The following is a 21,047-nucleotide window of genomic DNA, read 5'->3' on the forward strand; positions in this document are numbered from 1 at the left end:
GGGTCAGTGTCCCACAGAGTGAAGGGTCAGTGTCCCACAGAGTGAAGGGCCAGTGCCCCAGAGTGACAGGTCAGTGCCCCACGGAGTGACGGGTCAGTGCCCCACAGAGTGAAGGGTCAGTGTCTCACAGAGTGACGGGCCAGTGCCCCAGAGTGACAGGTCAGTGCCCCACGGAGTGACGGGTCAGTGTCTCACAGAGTGACGGGTCAGTGCCCCACAGAGTGACGGGTCAGTGCCCCACAGAGTGACGGGTCAGTGTCTCACAGAGTGACGGGTCAGTGTCTCACAGAGTGACGGGTCAGTGTCCCACAGAGTGACGGGTCAGTGTCCCACAGAGTGATGGGTCAGTGTCTCACAGAGTGACAGGTCAGTGTCCCACAGAGTGACGGGTCAGTGTCCCACAGAGTGAAGAGTCAGTGTCCCACAGAGCGACGGGTCAGTGCCCCACAGAGTGACGGGTCAGTGTCCCACAGAGTGACGGGTCAGTGTCCCACACAGTGACGGGTCAGTGTCTCACAGAGTGAGGGGTCAGTGTCTCACAGAGTGAGGGGTCAGTGCCCCACAGAGTGACGGGTCACTGTCCCACACAGTGACGGGTCAGTGTCTCACAGAGTGACGGGTCAGTGTCCCACAGAGTGACGGGTCAGTGTCCCACAGAGTGACGGGTCAGTGCCCCAGAGTGACGGGTCAGTGTCTCAGAGTGACGGGTCAGTGCCCCACAGAGTGACGGGTCTGTGTCCTGGAAGAAAAAGAGAAAAGACTTGGTGTTCAAAGCGGAGAGGAGTCAGCGTCTGATGGTCTCCCACTAGTGGAAGTCTAGGTTTAAATTCCAGGACTGACCTCAGCTGTGCTCAATGGCTGATTGAGATTTCCCAATTATCTGCCAGGCCAGGAACACAGGAATGGGAATGGGGGTGGCTGTTATCAGCTTTACTGAAGGCAAAGCAGTTCCCCTCATTTGAAGTGGAGCAGCAATGACAGTGAAAAAAAGAAAGGACCTGTATTTATATAGCGCCTTTTATTTGAGCTGCTAAGACTGGCATTTATTGCCCATCCCTTGTTTCTCTGAGAACGTGATGGGGCCAAAGCGTTTTACAGCCACTGGAGTGCTTTTGAAGTGTAGTCACTATTATAATGTAGGGAAACTTGGCAGCCATTGTGTGCACAGCAAGATCTCACAAACAGTAATGAAATAAATGACCAGATAATCTGTTTTTTAGTGATGTTGGTTGAGGAATAAATATTGGCCAGACACCAGGAGAACGCCCCTGCTCTTCTTCAAATAATGCCATTCTGATCTTTTACATCCACCAGACAGGCCTTAGTTTAATGTCTCGTCCCGACAGTACTGCACTGGAGTGTTGGCCTACCTTATTATGAGCTAAAGTCTCTGGAGAGGTGCTTGAAACCATGACCTTCTGGCTCAGAGGTGAGACTGCTACTAATGAGTGATGACTGACACCTTTGGAACAGGGAACAGCTGCTCTCAACCCTCTGCCAGAGACTGACACCCCATTAGATTCTTAAACACAGGTGCATAAGGCATCTTAAAGGATTGTTGAAACAGATTCACACACCTTTCCTGAGATTGTTCTACAGGATATTGTCCCAGTCTTTTTGCAGCCCCAGCGACACAGACTGTATGCAGACCATTTGAGCTCTTCACCGGTTTAATTTGTGAAAAATAAAATGTGTCCGATTAACTCTGAACTGAGCTTCTAAACACTGGAAATAAAAAGCTGAAACGCGGCCTCTTAAATCGATCGGAAGCTAGTGAGAGGCGGACACTGAATATTACTATCAGGTGGCAATAAAGACAGAATTCTAGGATAAATAAGGTGGGGTGGGGGAGACATGGGATGTTTACCTTTCAGTATCTTCGGCTGTGAGAATGAGATAAGATCATTGAACTGTCTATAACTCTTCCTCCTGATCTCTGAGAACTACACACTGCATGCATAGTGCCACACTGAGCAAGAGAGACAATTCATGAACTTCAGAGGACTGAGAGACGATCCTTACACTCCAAAGAGAGAGTCTAACAGCAGAGGCCACGCACTGGAGGCAGGCCAAGTCAAATGTTATCATGTCACTCGTGAGCTAGAGATTAAAGATTAATCTCCTGGACACTGCTGCAAGCAACCAGGGAGAAAAATCACAGGAACATTAAAGAAAATTGTGTGTTTTTTTTTAAAAACACTTTCTGTGGTGTATGTAACCTGTTCCACCTTAAGAGAACTTGAGCCTGTTCCACCTTAAGAGATGTACTACTTTCTCTGGCTGCTGTATACGTAATACTGGTGGTGACCACCGGTATATAAGCACTGTGTAGTAAGATTGTATTTAGTATAGTCTTGACCTCCAACCAGTAAAGACCTGTTGAACTTTAATCTTGTAGTCTGTGTGTTATTAATTACAACTAGAACACACAGACTTTACAGTGGCGACGAGTCAGATTCTTACCCTGCGGCAGTTATATCCACGGCGGCTTCGTCCACAGAACGGACGTCGAAGAGAGGCTTCCACCCTCATCACCCTGCTGGAAGACACGTCGCGCGGCAGACATCGAGAAACCAGAGGGCAGAAGACATCCTGAACTCGAAGCCTTCATCAGCGGCTGTCAGCTATCTTCTTTCTACCTCGGTAGTGGGTAAGCCGGGCAGCGACGCGACCAGAAAGTCGGCCGCATTGGCTGTACAGACGGGGAGGGAAGGCGGAGGAATAAGGGCGGTGAGATCGATCGCGACCGGAGATAAGGGCCGGGCTGCATTCGGGCTGAAAAGGCGCAGCGTCTGGGGGCAACTGAAGGCGCGAGAGCCGCGGTGAAGCAGAGACAGCATCGGGGGACGGGTGAAGACCGCCAAGCGCGGGAAAACCGCCATTTTGTAGGCGGAGGACGAAGACAAGAGCGCGGAAGCTGCCATCTTGGATAAAAATTAAAATAAATTAAATTGCAACGATGCCTAAACATGGGAACATTAATACCTTTGATAGCGACATCGAAGATTGGGCTATGTATGTAGAACGCATACAAAATTATTGTAAAGCAAATAAAATCCCAGATGAAGAGAAAGCACTAACATTATTAAACTTAATGGGTGCGAAGACATACGGGCAATTGAAACACCTTTTATCACCAGATGAACCAGCGGATAAGACGTTCGAGGAGATTGTTACTGTCCTGAAAAATCACCTAAACCCCACGCCGTTGATGCTAGCGGAACGATTTAAATTTTACAGCAGAAGGCAGCTGAAGGATGAAAGCAATGCTGAATATTTAATGGAATTGCGTAAGCTAGCAAAGTACTGTCAATTTGGAACGAGACTGACAGAGACGCTACAAGATAAATTTGTGTGTGGTTTATTAAAAGAAGATACACAAAAGCGATTGCTCGAGGAGAATGAGCTGACACTTGAGAAAGCGGTCACTATGGCAGCAGCACACGAAGCCGCAGCGAGAGGCACGGCAGTAATGCAGCTACGGTCACCGGAACTCAGTACAAATAAATTGGGTTTGAGTACTGTAAAATGTTATCGTTGCGGAAAGACAACGCACGATCAGAACCAGTGTTGGTTTAAAAACCAAGAATGCAGAACGTGTGGCAGGCTTGGCCACGTAGCTAAAGTATGCCGGTCAGGAAAGAAGACCAGCAACAAAAAGTCACCGCAAGGAAAATACATAAAGGTACACAAGGTGACAAAGAACAGTTCGACCGAACAGAAGTCAGATTCAGACGCTAGCAGTAATGAACTGGGTAGCTTAAGAGTACACAACATTGGTAAGGATGCAGATCTCCAGACAATTTGGGTCACCCTTCAGATAGCAGGAGCCCAAGTAAAGATGGAATTGGACACTGGATCGGCATTGACGGTCATGAATAAGAAAGATTACAAAAGGTTATTCCAACATATTCCCCTACGGGATACGGAGATTATATTGAAAACATACACGGGGCAAAGAGTGTACCCCATCGGAAAGATAGAGGTAAAGGTGGTCCACAAGGGCGAAGAAAGCCAAGTAATGGACTTATATGTGCTACCTGAAGGAGGTCCACCACTACTGGGACGGGAGTGGATTAGGAAAATGAATATGGACTGGCACTCCTTGAAGGCACTAACGGTAGATTCCGGGGAAACAGATGTCAAACCTAAACGATTGTCCAGAATATTGGATGATGCTAAAGAGGTGTTCCAGCAGGGACTGGGAACACTGAGAGGAATTACGGCAAACATCAAGATTGATGAACATGCACACCCAAAATTTTTTAAAGCCAGACTGGTACCCTATGCAATACGACCTACTGTAGAAGCGGAACTGGAAGCGCTAGAACGTTCAGGTGTACTGTCTAAGGTAGATTGGAGTGAGTGGGCTACGCCCATTGTTCCCGTTATGAAACGTCCTTCGAGCAACAAGCCAGGAGAACCAGGGAAGGTTCGCACCTGTGGAGATTTCAAAATCACCGTTAATCCGGTGCTTCACACGGTGCAGTATCCGCTTCCGCGGATTGAGGATATTTTTTCTTCGTTGTCTGGCGGGAAACACTTCACCAAGATAGACCTGGCGCAGGCGTACTTGCAGATGGAGGTTGAAGAAGAGTCACGCCAATACCTCACGATCAACACGCATCGAGGTTTGTACCGGTACAATAGGCTGGTTTTTGGAGTGGCATCGGCTCCAGCAATTTGGCAGAGGGCCATGGAGCAGGTATTACAGGGAATTCCAGGCACACAATGTTACCTGGATGATATTCTGATTACAGATGATGGTGATGAAGAACACCTCGCAAACTTGGAACTGGTGCTCAACAGACTGAAAGAGTATGGACTTAGAGTTAATCGGCAGAAATGTGAGTTCTTCCGGAAGCGGATCTCGTACTGTGGTCATGTCATTGACCGGGAGGGGCTTCATAAGTCTCCTGACAAGATAGAGGCAGTTGTAAAGGCTCCCGCTCCGGATAATGTCTCTCAGTTGAGGTCGTTTCTAGGATTGATTAACTATTACCATAAATTTCTACCAAATCTATCCACGGTACTGCACCCACTAAACGCTCTTTTACAGAAGGGGGTACCATGGGAATGGAGCGAAAACTGTAAGAAGGCATTTCGCAAAAGCAAAGAATTGATCACCTCAGAGGAAGTGTTGGCTCACTTCAACCCGACACTGCCTATTCGGTTGGCTTGTGATGCTTCTCCATATGGTATTGGGGCAGTACTCTCACACAAGTTGCCAAATGGCACGGAAAGGCCAGTCGCGTTTGCATCCAGATCATTGACCTCCGCTGAGCGCAACTATGCGCAGATCGATAGGGAGGCTCTCAGTCTTGTATGGGGAGTGAAGAAGTTTAATCATTACCTGCAGGGCCAAAAATTCACACTTCTGACAGACCATCAGCCGTTGGTATCCATTTTTAACCCTAAGAAGGGTGTTTCAGTGATGACAGCACAGCGTCTCCAGAGATGGTCCCTTTTCCTAGGGGCACATCAATATCAAATAGAATTCAAAGGTACGAAGCAGCATGGCAATGCTGATGGGCTGTCGCACCTGCCACTACCTGAAGAAGAAGAAACGACGAAAGTTGACCCTGTTGAGTTATTTCATTCGACCATCATCGAGTGTTTACCAGTCACCAATGCAAGTATTGAAAGAGAAACCAGGAACGACCCGACACTGTCCAGAGTCTACGAGGTGACAGTGAAAGGATGACTAACACGTGGTGATCCTCTGTTACCGGCATTCTCGGCAAGGCGAGACCAGCTGTCCATCTGCCATGGTACTTTGATGTACGGGACAAGAGTGATTATTCCTCCCAAGTTAAGGGAAAGAGTTCTAAAAGAACTGCATGAAGGTCATCTGGGGGGAGTTAAGATGAAAAGTCTTGCTAGGGCTTATGTATGGTGGCCGGGTATTGACCAACAGATAGAGGAGTTGATGAAAAGCTGCGCTGGGTGCGAAAAAGTGCAAAATGCACCTCCGATCGCACCACTACACCCATGGGAATGGCCTTCAGCCCCATGGCAACGCGTACATATTGACTTTGCTGGTCCATTCATGGACTCCATGTTCCTAATTGCGGTGGACGCACATTCCAAATGGCCAGAAGTGATCAAGATGAATACCACTACTTCAGAAAAGACAATTGCGGTGTTAAGAACAATATTCGCAAGGAACGGATTGCCAGAACAGATCTGTTCGGACAACGGACCACAGTTCGTGTCGGAAGAATTCCAAAGATTCTTAAAGAAGAATGGGGTGAAACATTATACCTCTGCCCCATATCATCCGGCGACAAACGGGTTGGCCGAGAGATTTGTCCAAACATTCAAAAAGGCAATAAAGGCCATGAACGATGATCAGATTCCGCTACAGCACAAGGTGGACAATTTCCTAATGGCGTATCGAAACGCCGCTCATGCAGTGACTAACCAAAGTCCTGCCATGATGTTTTATAACAGGAGGTTGCGGTCCAGGTTGGACTTGTTAAAACCAAATGTGCGGAGGGAAGTGGAAAACAAACAGTTCCGGCATATTAATAACAAATCCACTCGAAGTTTCGAAGTAGGACAACCAGTGTTGGCAAGGGGCTATGGAAACGAAAAATGGCAGTCCGGAACAATTCGGGCCAGACAAGGACCTCTGATGTACACAGTAGATATTGGTAACAATGTGATAAGGCGTCATGCGGATCAACTGGTAGAATCAAGAGCAAGGGCCGAACCCATGGTTGCGACAGAGGCAACTGTGGAAGACGTTAATGAACCTGAAGCATCTACCTCGGCAGGGACTGTACCTGATGATGACGTCCAATACATAGGAAACCAACTAGAGGAGTCACCTCAGCAACAAGAATCAGAGACCACTGAAAGGCGTTATCCAGACCGAATCAGAAGGCCTCCTGAGAGACTGAACCTTTGAACTGTTTATACCTGAAGTTATATATGTATATATGTTATGATGTTATGTTAAATGGGGATATGACTATTAAGCTAAAAAGGGAGGATTGTGGTGTATGTAACCTGTTCCACCTTAAGAGAACTTAAGCCTGTTCCACCTTAAGAGATGTACTACTTTCTCTGGCTGCTGTATACGTAATACTGGTGGTGACCACCGGTATATAAGCACTGTGTAGTAAGATTGTATTTAGTATAGTCCTGACCTCCAACCAGTAAAGACCTGTTGAACTTTAATCTTGTAGTCTGTGTGTTATTAATTACAACTAGAACACACAGACTTTACACTTTCGTTATTAGTTATATACAAATATTGGAAATGGGGAAATTGGCTGTTTGGTTGGGCGGGGCGGTTGGAGGTGAGAGGTCATATGATGAACCCTCCAGGACTATGTCCAACTGGAGTTGGCAACCCTAGTGTGAGCTGAAGTGTATAACTGCAAGCCTGAGGCTGTGTCAGTTAGGAAGCACTGGCCAATACATGGCACACTATGGCACCTAAACATGTGCCCACATTAGATGAGGCGTCACCTTTATAACAAGCACTTGCACTGATACAGCACATTTAGCACAGCAAATTATCCCAAAATAGTAACCATTGAAATATTTGCCACTGTTCCATTGTTGCCATGTCAACCATCGATTTTAAAGAAAGAACTTGTATTTATCTAACGCCTCTTACTTCCCCAGGATGTCCCAAAGCACTTTACAGTCAATACATTATTTTGAAGTGTTATTTTGGAGTCAAACATGGTATCCAATTTTCTCACAACAAGGTCCCACAAACAAGCAATGAGATAAATAACCAGTTAATCTGTTTTTAGTGGTGTTGGTGAAGTGTTGGGCCGGGACAGTGGGAGAACATGTCTGCTCTTTGCTGAATTGTGCCTTGGAATATGTTACATCTACTCGATCTGGCAGACGGCGCTCGGTCTCACTCGAAAGGTGGATGAGGGTAGGGGATGTGATGCTGAATCAGTCTACTGCATCAGCGTGTTGCATCATAACACATGCATAGTGCCAAGCGAGAGAGACGATCCTTACACTTCAAAGAGAGTGAGAGAAATACCAATCCTGTGAGACCATCAGAGTCGATTTTCCTGGCCTATGCCCCCAGGCAACCCCTACCCCAGGGGAACGCCCATTTCTTAGACGCAAAGTGGGGTAGATCTGTTTCCTCCCATCTTTTCCCCCTTTACATTGCCCCAGGATTCCTGGGGTGGGCAGAGCTGGGCTGCGCCAGCAGTAGGCAAAGGCCCATTATGGAGATGTATGTGAGGAGTGGAGGTGTGGTTGGGGGAAGTCCTGGCCTCCTGCCTCACTATCCTTTACTTTGGCCCATTGGGCTCCCAATCTGAAGGACGCCAGATACAACTAAGTGTTGGAGTTGGAGCCAGGACACTCATGGACCAGAGGGTCTGCAGCAGTCATAGGGCAGCTCTAAGAGAAAAGAGGAAGCTAAGGTCAGTTTTTATTGACCTGTCATCCCCCTCCCCACCCCGACCAGGATGAACTCAGTCCCTTCTGGATGCTGGTCTCCAGCCGCAGCCAGAAAGCACCAAGGCAGACGCCCAGAAGTGCATGGGTAGGCATCTCACCGCTCTGCTATTTTCCTGCCCTGCTTTCCAGGCCAAGGCCTAGCCAGAGGCTGGGCATGTGCCTGGGATGCTCCAGGGCAATATTAATGGCCTGCGCCAGGAACTAGCTGCACTCCTGAGTCTGGACAGGCACATTGGCCGCACTGCTCCTGTCCATTGCCTGGGTGGACTTGGACCAGAAAAATTGGCTCCATCACATTCTCAACCTACAACACTGCTACACAACAGAGCATAAATCCAACAAATGTATCATTTGCACATTACAATACTTGCCCTGCGATTAGGGCTAAAGTCCCTTTAAGGTTTGGGGTTTCCTTACCTGCACAGGGAAGCTGGTACCCTCCATGGCTCTGTCTGTCTCCAGGTAGGTCAGGATTATCCCAAGGGATTTCTGGAGACAGTGGTCATCGTGGTTCGATATTTTCCCCGCTAAAGATGCCAGGGATTGGGTGATGTACATTTTCACTCTCGGAAAATGCTGCGAACAAGAAGTTCCAGGTTAGTGAGCACACAATGTTCAATGTGTTTGGAAAATAAACATTAAATATCATTTGCCCCTCATTTGCCCCCTAACTTACTGTAGCTGAATGGCTGATCTAGCAACCCAGAGGTCATGGAGTCAATTCACACTTCGGCAAGTTGTGAAACTGGACTCAATAAATCTGACAATTTGTGGGCTAGCACCAGAAAAATGTACACATTGGGCAGGATTTTCATTGTGCCGTGGAGTCGGGATTGGAGGCGTGCGGGGAGTTAAAATCCCGAAAACGGGGGTCCTGACACCATCCCGCCCCCAACCCGCCTCCATGCTAGTTTCAAAGGAGGCGGATACCCGCCCCGCACTGGGACCCGCCTACCCGAGGCGGGAAGGGATTATTGCTTATTAACTGCCTGTTAACAGGCAGTTTTTAGCCTAATCCCTATTTTGAAGGTTGAAGTGTGGGATTCCCGACGGCTCCAAACCACGCCAAGTTAGAGTCGTCGGGCCGTCGGGTTGAAGGACTTGGAGGGGTCGAGATGTCGGTGTTCAGGTTAGTGATGTGTGCATGAGTACAAAGGTAAGTGTGTTTGGTGTGTCTAAAGTGATTAAAGAAGTGCAAATTACCTTTTCTTACCTTTTCAGCCTTCCTTCCTTTAGGTCCCGGGAGTTCGTCATCTCACTGGCACAGAAAGCAGAATGGCTGCGAACTGTCAAAAGTGACAGCCTGCAGCTTTCTGTGCAGGAGAGATTTCTAACTGAGTCTGTGGAGGACTCATGTTAGAAGTAAGACTGTCAGTGTTTGACAGCTTCAAACAGCTGTGAAACGCTGATATTTCATCTGTCAAAATCTCTTGACAGATGAAATTTCAGTCTGTGACGTCACCTGTTGCCGGGTGGCCCTTAATTGGCCTGCTGAGCCCACTGGGCGGGCTCAACAAGGTCAATCAAGTTAAAATCGCGTGGATTGGCTAGAACTCGATGGAGGCGGGACTACATCCCCGAAAGTTGTAGTCCCGCCTCCAACCCGACTCCTCAATGAAAATCCAGCCCATTAACTTCCGAATCAGCATAAAACCCAACTAGATCACTAATGTCCTTCAGGAAAGGGAACCCATCACCCCTACCCAGACTCCAGTCCTATGTAGTTTACTCTTAATGCCCTCCGATTTGGCCCCTCCACCTTCTTGGAGAAATTAGGGATGGGCAATAAATGTGACCGTAGCATCTCAAATTTAAAAAATCCAGATCCCTTTGTAGTTGGTTTGCCTCTTCTCTATTGTTTGACTCCCCCTTCCATTTAGTGCCATCTGCAAACTTAGGCAGCTCGGTTTCTGCCCCAGCTCTTAACCACTTATGTACACTGTAACCAGTAGTGGTCGCAGTGCTGACCCCTGCAGCACTCGCCAGTGACCCTTGGCCATGTCAGTGTAGCTCCCTTCACGAACACCCTTTGCTCTCTCCGGTTTAGTAAATTTTCAATCCACCTCAGCAGCTGGCCTTCTATGCCATGCCGTCCTACCTTAAATTATTAACTGTGCCATGTATCAAAGACCTTGCTGAATCTCTGCAGGCAACTAGGCCCATCACTTCCTCAAGGATCTCCAGTAAGGTAAGACCCCCTCAGGTGGCAAATGGGAAAAATACAGAGAACTACTGATCTGAGGTTTCATTCTTGTCCCAGCCACCTCACACAGCTGCTGTATGGGATGGTAAGGACTCAGTTGCCGTTGATTTGTTTAATCAACTAACTTTGTAGTGATATACCTATCAATTTATCCAATGAAAAGCGACGAGTTAAGAAAGTAACTATAGGTTTTTATTGGCTAAATAACAGAGCCCACCCTCGTGGGTGATCGGATCCAACAAGGAGGAAATACCAGCCAGTCGACCACCTTGATACCTGGGCAGGTAGGTGGAGCCGTGGGCGGAGTCAGCAGTGGTCAGCCCAGGTATAACAGTGTGACAAGAGGCGACCTCGTATAGTGATACAACAGTGTGAACAGTGATAACCATAGAGTAACGATATAATAGTGATAACTATAGTGTAACGATAGTGAACGATAAAAGTGGTTTACCACATTCACCCCTTGTTTAGATTTGAGTCCGGCGGGGTGAAGTGTACTACCAGTTCTGGTATGTCAGTCTGTCCGGAGGCCTCGTAAGCCTTTCTGATCGTCGCAGCGGCGGTGTTGCATTATCCGGTGTTAATGCTGGTGTCTGCGTGGTCGGCGAAGGCTCGTGGGGTTCCGGCATGCCGTCTACCTCGGGTGGCATTGGGGGGGTGGGGGTAACGGTGGTGTCTCAGGAGTGCCCGAGGGTGCGAGGTCTCGTAAGGAGACTGTGTCCTCCCGCCCGTCTGGGTATGCCACATAGGCGTACTGGGGGTTGGCGTGCAGGAGGTTCACCCTCTCGACCAGGGAGTCCGTTTTATGGGCCCTCACGTGCTTTCGCAGCAGGACGGGCCCCGGAGAGGTCAGCCAGGTTGGTAGCGTGGTTCCTGTAGTCGACTTCCTGGGGAAAACAAACATTCGTTCATGGGGGGTGGCGTTAATGGCAGTGCACAGTAGTGACCGGATGGAGTGCAGCGCTGCCGGGAGGACTTCCTGCCAGCGGGAAGTTGGGAGGCCCTTAGACTTTAAGGCTAAGAGGACGGCCTTCCATACCGTCGCGTTCTCTCTTTCCACCTGCCCGTTCCCTCGGGGGTTGTAGCTGGTGGTCCTGCTTGCAGCGATACCTCTCGCTAGTAGGAACTGACGGAGTTCCTCGCTCATGAAGGAGGAGCCCCGGTCACTATGTATATAGTTTGGGAACCCGAACAAGGCGAAGAGGTCATTCAGGCATTTAATGACCGTGGTACTGGTCATGTCTGGGCAGGGGAAGGCAAAGGGGAAATGGGAGTACTCATCAACAATGTTGAGGAAGTACACATTGCGGTCAGAGGACGGGAGGGGCCCCTTAAAGTCGATGCTCAGGCGCTCGAAGGGGCGGGTGGCCTTGATCAGGCTTGCTCTGTCCGGCCTAAAGAAGTGCGGTTTGCACTCGGCACAGGTCTGGCAGTTCCTAGTCATGGTCCTGACCTCCTCGATGGAGTAGGGCAGGTTGCGGGCCTTAATGAAGTGGTACAGTCTGGTGACTCCGGGGTGGCAGAGGTCATTGTGGAGGGTCTGAAGTCTATCAATTTGCGCGCTGGCGCATGTAATTCGTGAAAGAGCATCAGGGGGTTCGTTCAGCTTACCTGGCCGGTACAAGATATCATAATCATAGGTGGAGAGCTCGATTCTCCACCTCAAGATCTTGTCATTCTTGATTTTGCCCCTCAGCTTGTTATTAAACATAAAAGCGACCGAACGCTGGTCGGTGAGGAGGGTAAATCGTTTGCCTGCCAGGTAATGCCTCCAGCGTCGTACCGCCTCCACAATCGCCTGGGCCTCCTTCTCGACCGACGAGTGTCGGATCTCAGGGCCCTGTAGGGTCCTTGAGAAGAAGGCCACCGGTCTCCCCTCCTGGTTAAGGGTAGCGGCTAGGGCGAAGTCGGATGCATCGCTCTCCACTTGGAAGGGCATGGACTCATCCACTGCGTGCATTGTGGCCTTGGCAATGTCTCCCTTAATGAGGGAGAAGGCTGCGCACGCTTCCTCCGTAAGGGGGAAGGATGTGGACTTCATGAGGGGTCTGGCTTTGTCCGCATAATTGGGCACCCATTGGGCATAGTAGGCGAAGAGCCCCAGGGTTCTCTTTAGTGCCTTTGGACAGTGGGGGAGGGGTAGCTCCATGAGGGGGCGCATTCTTTCGGGGTCGGGGCCGATGACTCCGTTCTCTACTACACAGCCGAGGATGGCAAGGCGCGAGGTGTTAAACACACATTTCTCCTTATTGTAGGTGAGGTTCAGCCGTTGGGCCGTACGGAGGAATCTCTCCAGATTAACATCATGGTCCTGCCGGTCGCGGCCGCAGATGGTGACGTTATCTAGGTAGGGGAACATGGCGTGCAGCCCGTTCTGGTCAACCATCCGGTCCATCTCCCTTTGGAAGACCGAAACCCCGTTGGTGACGCTGAAGGGAACCCTAAGGAAGTGGTAGAGGCGGCCATTCGCCTCGAAGGCGGTATACTGGCGGTCCTCAGGGCGGATAGGGAGTTGGTGGTAGGCCGACTTAGGGTCGATGGTCGAGAATACTCGGTATTGTGCGATCTGATTGACCATATCAGATATGCGGGGAAGGGGGTATGCGTCCAGCTGGGTGTACCTGTTTATGGTCTGGCTGTAGTCGATGACCAGGCGGTTTTTATTGCCGGTCTTAACGACCACGACCTGGGCACGCCAGGGGCTGGTGCTCCCCTCGATGATGCCCTCCTTCAGGAGACGCTGCACCTCGGAGCTAATGAAAGCTCTGTCCCCGGCGCTGTACCGCCTGCTCTTGGTAGCGACGGGTTTGCAGTCGGGGGTGACGTTAGCGAACAGGGAAGGTGGCGGGACCTTGAGGGTGGATAGGCCGCAGGTGTTACGCGGTGGGCAGTTTAAAATCTGTTGGTTGTCGACTGTGAGTGGGGGGAGGGGTCCGCCGTATGCTAGCGTGACGCTTTGGAGGTGGGATTGGAAGTCTAGACCTAGTAGGACGGCAGCGCATAGCTGGGGCAGGACGAGGAGTTTAAAATTTTTATACTCCGTGCCCTTAACCGACAGGGTCACAACACAGTAGCCGCTGATGTCTGTGGCGTGGGACCTCGATGCCATCGAGATCCGGTTGCACGTTGGCTGGACAGTGAGGGAGTAGTGGCTCACCGTGTCTGGGTGGATGAAACTCTCCGTGCTTCCGCTGTCGAACAGGCAGGTCGTGGCGTGGCCGTTTACTTTGATGTCCATCATGGACTTGGACAGGTGGTGCGGGCGGGCTTGGTCCAGTGTGACGGAGGCTAGTGTATAGCTGAGCGAGTTGCTGTCGTCTGCGGGTGAGGCGGTGGTCGGGTCTGGAGGCACGGTGGCGGTCGAGCGTGGTGGGTAAAATGGCGGCGCCCACGAGGTTAGACAAAATGGCGGAGAAGATGGCTGCCCCCACAACTCACATGAGGCACTGCTGGTGTCGGTTGCCTGGATCAAAGATGGCCGCCCCCATGACTCACATGTGGGGATGCTGGCCTCTGTGGCCTTGATGGAAGATGGCCGTCCCCACAGCTCGCATGAGGCACTGCTGGCCTCTGTTGATCTCCCTCTGCAGGCCTTTGCAAAGTGGCCTTTCTTCAGGCAGCTCGAGCAGGTCACGTTTCTGGCTGGGCAGCGTGCCCTCGGGTGTTTCGCCTGGCCGCAGAAGGAGCAGCCGGCGGCCCGATCGCGGGGGTCCGATGTCGCAGCCGGTACCGGGGGTGGCGGTCCCGATCGGGTCCGGGACGCCGACACTGAGGTAGGTCCCAGGGGGGGTGCTGCGGGGGGTATTGCAGTCGGGGTCGGTCCCGAGTCCCAGGGTCGCAAATTACAGTACCTGGAATATGCCTCGAGGTCCCGATGGGCCACTTCTAGGGAGCGAGCGAGGGCTGCAGCTTTGTCCAGGTCGAGGTCCTTTGCTTCAAGCAGTCTTTGCCGTGAGTAGTCGGACCGCAGGCCTTTCACGAAGGCATCGCGGACATTGTCTTCAGTATTTTCTGCCGCCGTTACCGCTTTAAAGTTACAGTCCCTGCCGAGTGCTTGTAGCGCCTGTAAAAATTCATCTACAGACTCTCCTGGCTGTTGCGGGCGGGATCTTAGGAGGTGTCTGGCATACATGGAATTTACCGGGCTCTGGTACTGTCGTTTCAGCCGGTTGATGGCGTCCTCGTATGTTTTAAGGTCCCGGATGAGTGCGAATACTTTAGGGCTCACTTGGGCGGTCAGAACTCTTAGCATGGATTTCTGAGGCACGCCGGATTCTCCCAGGTAGGACTCGAAACAGCTCAGCCAGTGTTCGAAGTCGAGGGCTGAGTTTGCTGCCTGTGGGTTTAGATCCAGGTACGGTGGTCGGAGGGCTCGCAGCCAAGCTGGCTGCTGTGGCTGTTGTAGCTGGGCATCTGGCTGGTCATTTGGCTGCTTGTCTGGCTGCTCGTTTGGCTGCTCAAGTAACGACATTTTAAAATTTAGCCAATAAAATTGATATACCTATCAATTTATCCAATGAAAAGCGATGAGTTAAGAAAGTAACTATAGGTTTTTATTGGCTAAATAACAGAGCCCACCCTCGTGGGTGATTGGATCCAACAAGGAGGAATACCAGCCAGTCGACCACCTTTATACCTGGGCAGGTAGGTGGAGCCGTGGGCGGAGTCAGCAGTGGTCAGCCCAGGTATAACAGTGTGACAAGAGGCGACCTCGTATAGTGATACAACAGTGTGAACAGTGATAAACATAGAGTAACGATATAACAGTGATAACTATAGTGTAACGATAGTGAACGATAAAAGTGGTTTACCACATGTCGTTTCAACTAATTGTTGAATTACATGATGTAGTCATGTGTGGTCCTTAAATTATGATTAACACCTGGAGAATTTGCTGTTGGAAAAATGGATGTTCCTGTTTGTAGTGGGACCTCTCTCCGTCATAATGGAGAGCAGTTTCAACCCCCCCCCCCCCACAAATAATCGCGACTCCGCACGTTATGGTGCACTGCTGTTCTCTCCCTGTCTGCCCACTACAGCCCTCCCCACCCATCTTTATTACCCGTCAGCAACATCAACTGATCTGCTGGCTCTACACGTGCCAATCTAGAGAACTAGCAAAAGCTGACAACTCACAACCTCAGGCCGTCCCAAAGTGCTTTACAGCCAATGAAGTACTTTTGAAGTGCAGCAAGCTCCCACAAACAGCAATGAAACAAATGACCAGATCATCTGTTTTAATGCTGTTGGTTGAGGGATCAATATTGGCCAGGACACCAGGGAGAAATAGTGCTGTGGGATCTTTTACATCCACCTGAGGAGGGGCAGAGTGGGCCTCAGTTTAACATCTCATCCAAAAGACAGCACCTCTGACTGCGCAGCGCTCCCTCAGTATTGCACTGAAGTATCAGTCTGGATTTTGTGCTCAAGTCTTTAGAACGGGACTTGAACCAGAGCCTTTTGGCTCAGTGGCGAGACTGCTACCACTGAGCCACGGCTGACACAGCAGCTTGCATCCCTAATTTCTATGGAAATTAAATTTGGAAACTAAGATGCCTTCTGATTCCCTTTGAGCTATTTCTCACTCACCGCTTGGTAGCTCTGCCTCATGAGCAGGTAGAGGGAGGCCGAGGCCTGGGCCCGTGTGCTCTCAAAGCGACTCATGCATCTCTGCAGCAACAGCAAGCACAGGTCCGTGCAGTGCTCCGAGTCCTCCTCAAACAGCACCTCTGGAAACTGCAGCAGGGTCATAACAACAACCAGTTAACTCTGCAGGATGAACTGCTCAAATATTCAGGACCACAACAAATCAACAACATCGGTGTGGCCAACGCAACTCGTATTAACAGAGCCTGGGATTCAGCTGCAATCAGTATTCTTTAAACATACAAACGCACACACACAAACCGTGCACATATATATATATACCCGTACATGCACATACACATGCTCGTACACATATATATGCATGCACACATACATATACATGCACACGCACACACACAGACACTCAAATGCACAGACACGCACGCAAGCAGACACCCACAATAATACACACAAACACACAGATATGCTAAATATTTAACCAGTGCATTTATTAATTTGCTGATAGCCAAACTGCAGGACTGAGATTGTTTATTCAATGCCAATCAGTCTTTGTCCTTTTCCATGTCTAATTTACTTCCACAATCCCACTTTTCCCTGGGGTACTCCTAGTCAGTGGGATTTGCCCTGTGTCTGAGCCTCCAAAATAGAAGGAACTGCATCTGCAGTGGAGCCTCAGGATCCCCAACTTGGAACCCCACAGAGCGAGAGAAGCAGACAGACAGACACACAGGGACAGACAGAGGGTCAGAAACTGAGACAGGGATACAAAGAGAGACAGAAAAACAAAGAGACACACAGACAGAGAGACAGAAAAACAAAGAGAGATGGGGATATAGCATCAGAGATGCTGAGGACTCTGAAAAACACAACAAAATATTGATACACCCACTTGAAACTTTTTTAGGGTTATAGAAAATAAAGTATCTTTACAAGAGCAATGTCTTTGTGCAAAACTATTTGTCCAAACCTGTTTTTGTTTGGGGAGGGAGAATAGTCATGTAACTTTTTTTCTCACTGCGATGATCTCCTGCACAAATAACAGGTTGTGTTTCCATACGATTTATGGAAAAGTACTTCCTGATTGCACTCCTGAACGGCCTAGCTCTCATTATAAGATTTTGCCCCCTTGTTTGGATTTCTCTGTGCAGTGCTGTGTGCACGTTTCTGCTTTGCTAAACACCATTCATGAAGACACTGCCCCTTAAATAAACAGAGTCGCAAAGGCCTCGCGCCACTCCACACACTGACCTCTCGCTTACAGCATCAGTCCGTGTGGTGATTTGGTTTAAATCTGTCACTCGAATACTTATTGCGTGGAGCAGGGGCTGCGGAAGCCCGTGAGTTTTCCCTGTTTTGTCCTAATCTCACTCCCACCTGCAGTTTTGTTCGGAATATGCTGTGCTGCCTCATCATCCCATTCAACAAACAACATCAGCATTAAACAACACCCCCCCTTCCAATTCTTCCCTAATTCTCTTTTTGTGCCCCGCCCTTGTACTGGGGGACAATTCCAGGGGTGCCGGTCATCTGGGAGTACCCCACTTGTTCTTCCTTTGTGAACAGCAGCCTCTTTAAACCTGCTGAAGGGTGATTGCCCCTTTCGTTTAGTGTTATATTCAGTAACTCATTCATGAAGTTGTTACTGCATTCATGAAACATCTGGTCACCTTGGCGATGACGGCTCTTTGTGTGTTGAAGCAGTTCTGCAGGTAGAGGGCGCTCTGGTTGCAGCACAGGCTGTGAATCAGCACCTTCAGGACCCCTGCGACCACAGGCTTAAACCCAGGCATCGAGCCGCCCTGCTGAAAGGATGGAAATGCTGTTAAATATTTGGCCTTAATAGAGTGGATACTGGGTAGGGAATGGTGCAGCCGACTCCTTCCTTCCTCTCATAACCCAGGAGTGAGAGGAATTAGGGTTTGACTCCATAAAGAACAATTATTCCATGAATAATGTTTTATATTGTTGAATCCGTGATTCTTAAAGTATGATGTTTTCCAATAACTAGACGGAGGCTGTAAATTAACAATCAACAGGTGTTTACTGGAGGAGGGTAGTCTAAAGACTAACAGTACAGAGGCATGCTCAAGGCTTATATACAGGTGTGGTCACTGCCGGTACTACAGTATACAGGAGCTGTAAAAGTAGTTCTCTCTTAAAGGTACATACACTACATATATATATAGCAGAGAGACAGCGGCCTAGAAATTGGGTATAGCCCCGCTTGAGGCGCTACAACTGGCGGTGCGCTAAGTTTATAGCCAGACGAAACTTATCGCTGCCTGGTGAGATATTGGGTTGCATCGCCCCCAAAGGGGATTGAGGCGCTAATTCAGCCGTTGCACGGTGCTCCTAAGGCGCAAAAGTTCAGGCGCTACTCAATATCGACGCGGACGGGCGCAGCGCAGGTGATCTCAATTACAGGAAACCACGAGACTTCCAGGCGCCGGCCGGCTCTTAAAGGGGTGGGTCAGTCAGCCTGAGCTTCAACACCCAACGCCCTGTAGGCCTCAGATTCGGCGCTCGCCCTTCTCTGGCGTTAGAAACTTGTTCAGCATGGAGAAGGTTAGGCAGAAAGCAGAGCGCTTTAGCACTGAGGCTCTGGACCAGTTGGTGGCTGCAGTTGAGCGCCGTCAGGATGTCCTGTATCCGGACAATGGCAAGAGGCCGAATCAGAAGGCTTACCGACGACCTTGGAGGGAGGTTGCTGTGAGGGTCAACTCCAGCAGCATGGCGACCAGGACCCCTGTTCAGTGCAGGAAGAAATTCAACGACCTCACACGGATCGTTAAGGTGAGTGATGGTTTACCAAACTTCTGATTCCCTCCATCTGCAGCTGACTTCGGGCACCCTGTTGCAATGATGCCCCAATGGCCATCTGTCAGCAAGCACCCATGGCCCTTTCTGGGCACAAACATGGACAGATGTCTCAAGGCCTCATGTAAGGGCTCTTGCACCATGGGGGGCATGAGATTATCTCTCAAGGCATCATGTTACAGAACTTCCCCTTCTTTCCTCTCCAGGCCAAGCTGGCGACCAACAGAAAGGAGCAGCGTCGAACCGGTGGCGGACCTCCACAAGTGGTCACTCTCACGGATCTGGAGGAGAGAGTGCACCAGATTCTTGGAGGACATCTGTCTGGTCCTGTGACCACTGCATCTGCCGACCCCATTACCGACAGCGAGGGTAAGACTCTCACCTTTTTCACCTGTTGCCTTCCACTTAGTCCCCCCGCCAGCATGCATCCTCAGTGTGCAGCCATGTCAGAGACTTGCCGCAATCTGGCATGCCTTTCAGCAAACCTGTCCTTTTGCTAAAGCCACTCTTCCACCTCCCTACTTTCAGATGAATCAGCACCAACTCGGGCTCAACACAGTGAAGCTGCCAGTGCCAGTGCCACCGGAGGCGAGGAGCAGGAGGAATCCGGACCAGCTGTTGCAGAATCCGGGGAGCGGACACATCTACAGACTGGGGATAGTAGTCCCCTGGAGGGGAGGGGGGGTGCTCTGAGGATGAACCAGTTGCCGGACCAAGCGGCATGCAGCAACGCAAGGGGGATAGGCAAGTTCGGCCACCGTCTCCCCGGAGGGCAAGGCAGGTCATGATGACTGCTGCACAGAGTGCAGATGAGGTGCGTCGCCTGGCTGAAATGAGCAAACAGGCCCGGGTCAGACACACGGAGCTGATGGCTGCAGTGGAGAAGATGCCTGAGTCAATAGATTCATTGGCTAAGAGTATGTTGGACTTCGGGGCAACAATGGAGAGGACTCTCCAGGGCTTTGGGGCAACAATGGAGAGGACTCTCCAGGGCTTTGGGGCAACAATGGAGAGGACTCTCCAGGTCTTCGGGGCAACAATGGACAGGACTATCCAGGGCTTCGGCCCAACAATGGAGAGGACTGTCCACAGCTTTGAGACAGCTATGGAAAGGACTGTTCAGGGCTTCGGTCAATCCCTGGAAAGGTCTGTCCAGGGCTTGTCCGAGGCAGTGGAGCGGTCGGCACCTGCCTTGTCCGAAGCAATGGGAAGAACTGTCCAGGGCTTCTCCGAAGCACTGGCACCTGGCACACAGGTCCTCAATGTTACCACGCAGTCACTTACTGGGCTCCTCCACACCCAGATTGAGGCAACACGATCTCTCACTGCAGCCACCCTCTCTGCATCAGTTAGAATCACCCCGGGCCCTTCCAGTCCCATACAAGGCCAGGAATCAGTGCAGCATGCGATTGTGGCGGATGAGCCGAGCCGCTCCCCTCAGATAGCCAGTGTGTCATCCGACCATGGTGCAGGTGTCCTCTCTCGGCAGGAGACCATTGCACATGCCAGCGCTGGGACATCTGCATTGCAGCTGCCACCACCTGCAGGGCACACTGCTTCCAGCCATGGTCACATCAAGCATCCTGCGTCCGCACCCTCCAAGCCCAGAGGTCGGCCAGGCCGTACCTCAGGGGCTTCTGCGCTTCCAGACAGTCAGCAGGCGTCCCCCAGCCTTGAGCCCGCCACTGGGGTCCAATCACATAGGAGCAGCAGGGAGGGAAGGGGCCGGGCGCGAAAGAGAAGTCGTTCTCCCTCAAGGGGCCAGTTGTAGAGGGAGGTGCTGAGACATTTCTTTGTCCAAATTCAAGGGCACCCTCACCTGTTGTTATATTTGCAGAAGGTTTGTTGAGTTTTGCGGCTTTGCCGAAGAGTTCACAGTTATTTAGTTACTTATGGTTTCTGTTGACATTACGTTGTTTTGCTGTAATGATAGACTTTTGTGCCAATAAACAGAAGTTTCAATGTGGCATGG

General features: G+C 50.3%; 1 protein-coding gene across 1 annotated transcript in view; it reads right to left on the reverse strand.

Moving 5' to 3' along the window:
- The window catches only part of LOC147108234 (dedicator of cytokinesis protein 7-like), a gene marked incomplete at its 5' end in the record, with an annotated part of 242,453 nt that overhangs the window by 35,947 nt on the left and 185,459 nt on the right, over nucleotides 1-21,047 (reverse strand). The window contains 3 exons of the mRNA XM_086005998.1: nucleotides 8,866-9,024; nucleotides 16,241-16,387; nucleotides 17,926-18,060. Coding sequence (XP_085862124.1) covers nucleotides 8,866-9,024; nucleotides 16,241-16,387; nucleotides 17,926-18,060 — 441 coding nt within the window. The remainder of the gene's footprint in view (nucleotides 1-8,865; nucleotides 9,025-16,240; nucleotides 16,388-17,925; nucleotides 18,061-21,047) is intronic.

The sequence above is a fragment of the Somniosus microcephalus genome, chromosome 13 (genome assembly GCF_052327205.1).
Source record: "Somniosus microcephalus isolate GS21.2 chromosome 13, FLI_Smic_1.0, whole genome shotgun sequence".
Classification (NCBI taxonomy): Eukaryota; Metazoa; Chordata; class Chondrichthyes; order Squaliformes; family Somniosidae; genus Somniosus; species Somniosus microcephalus.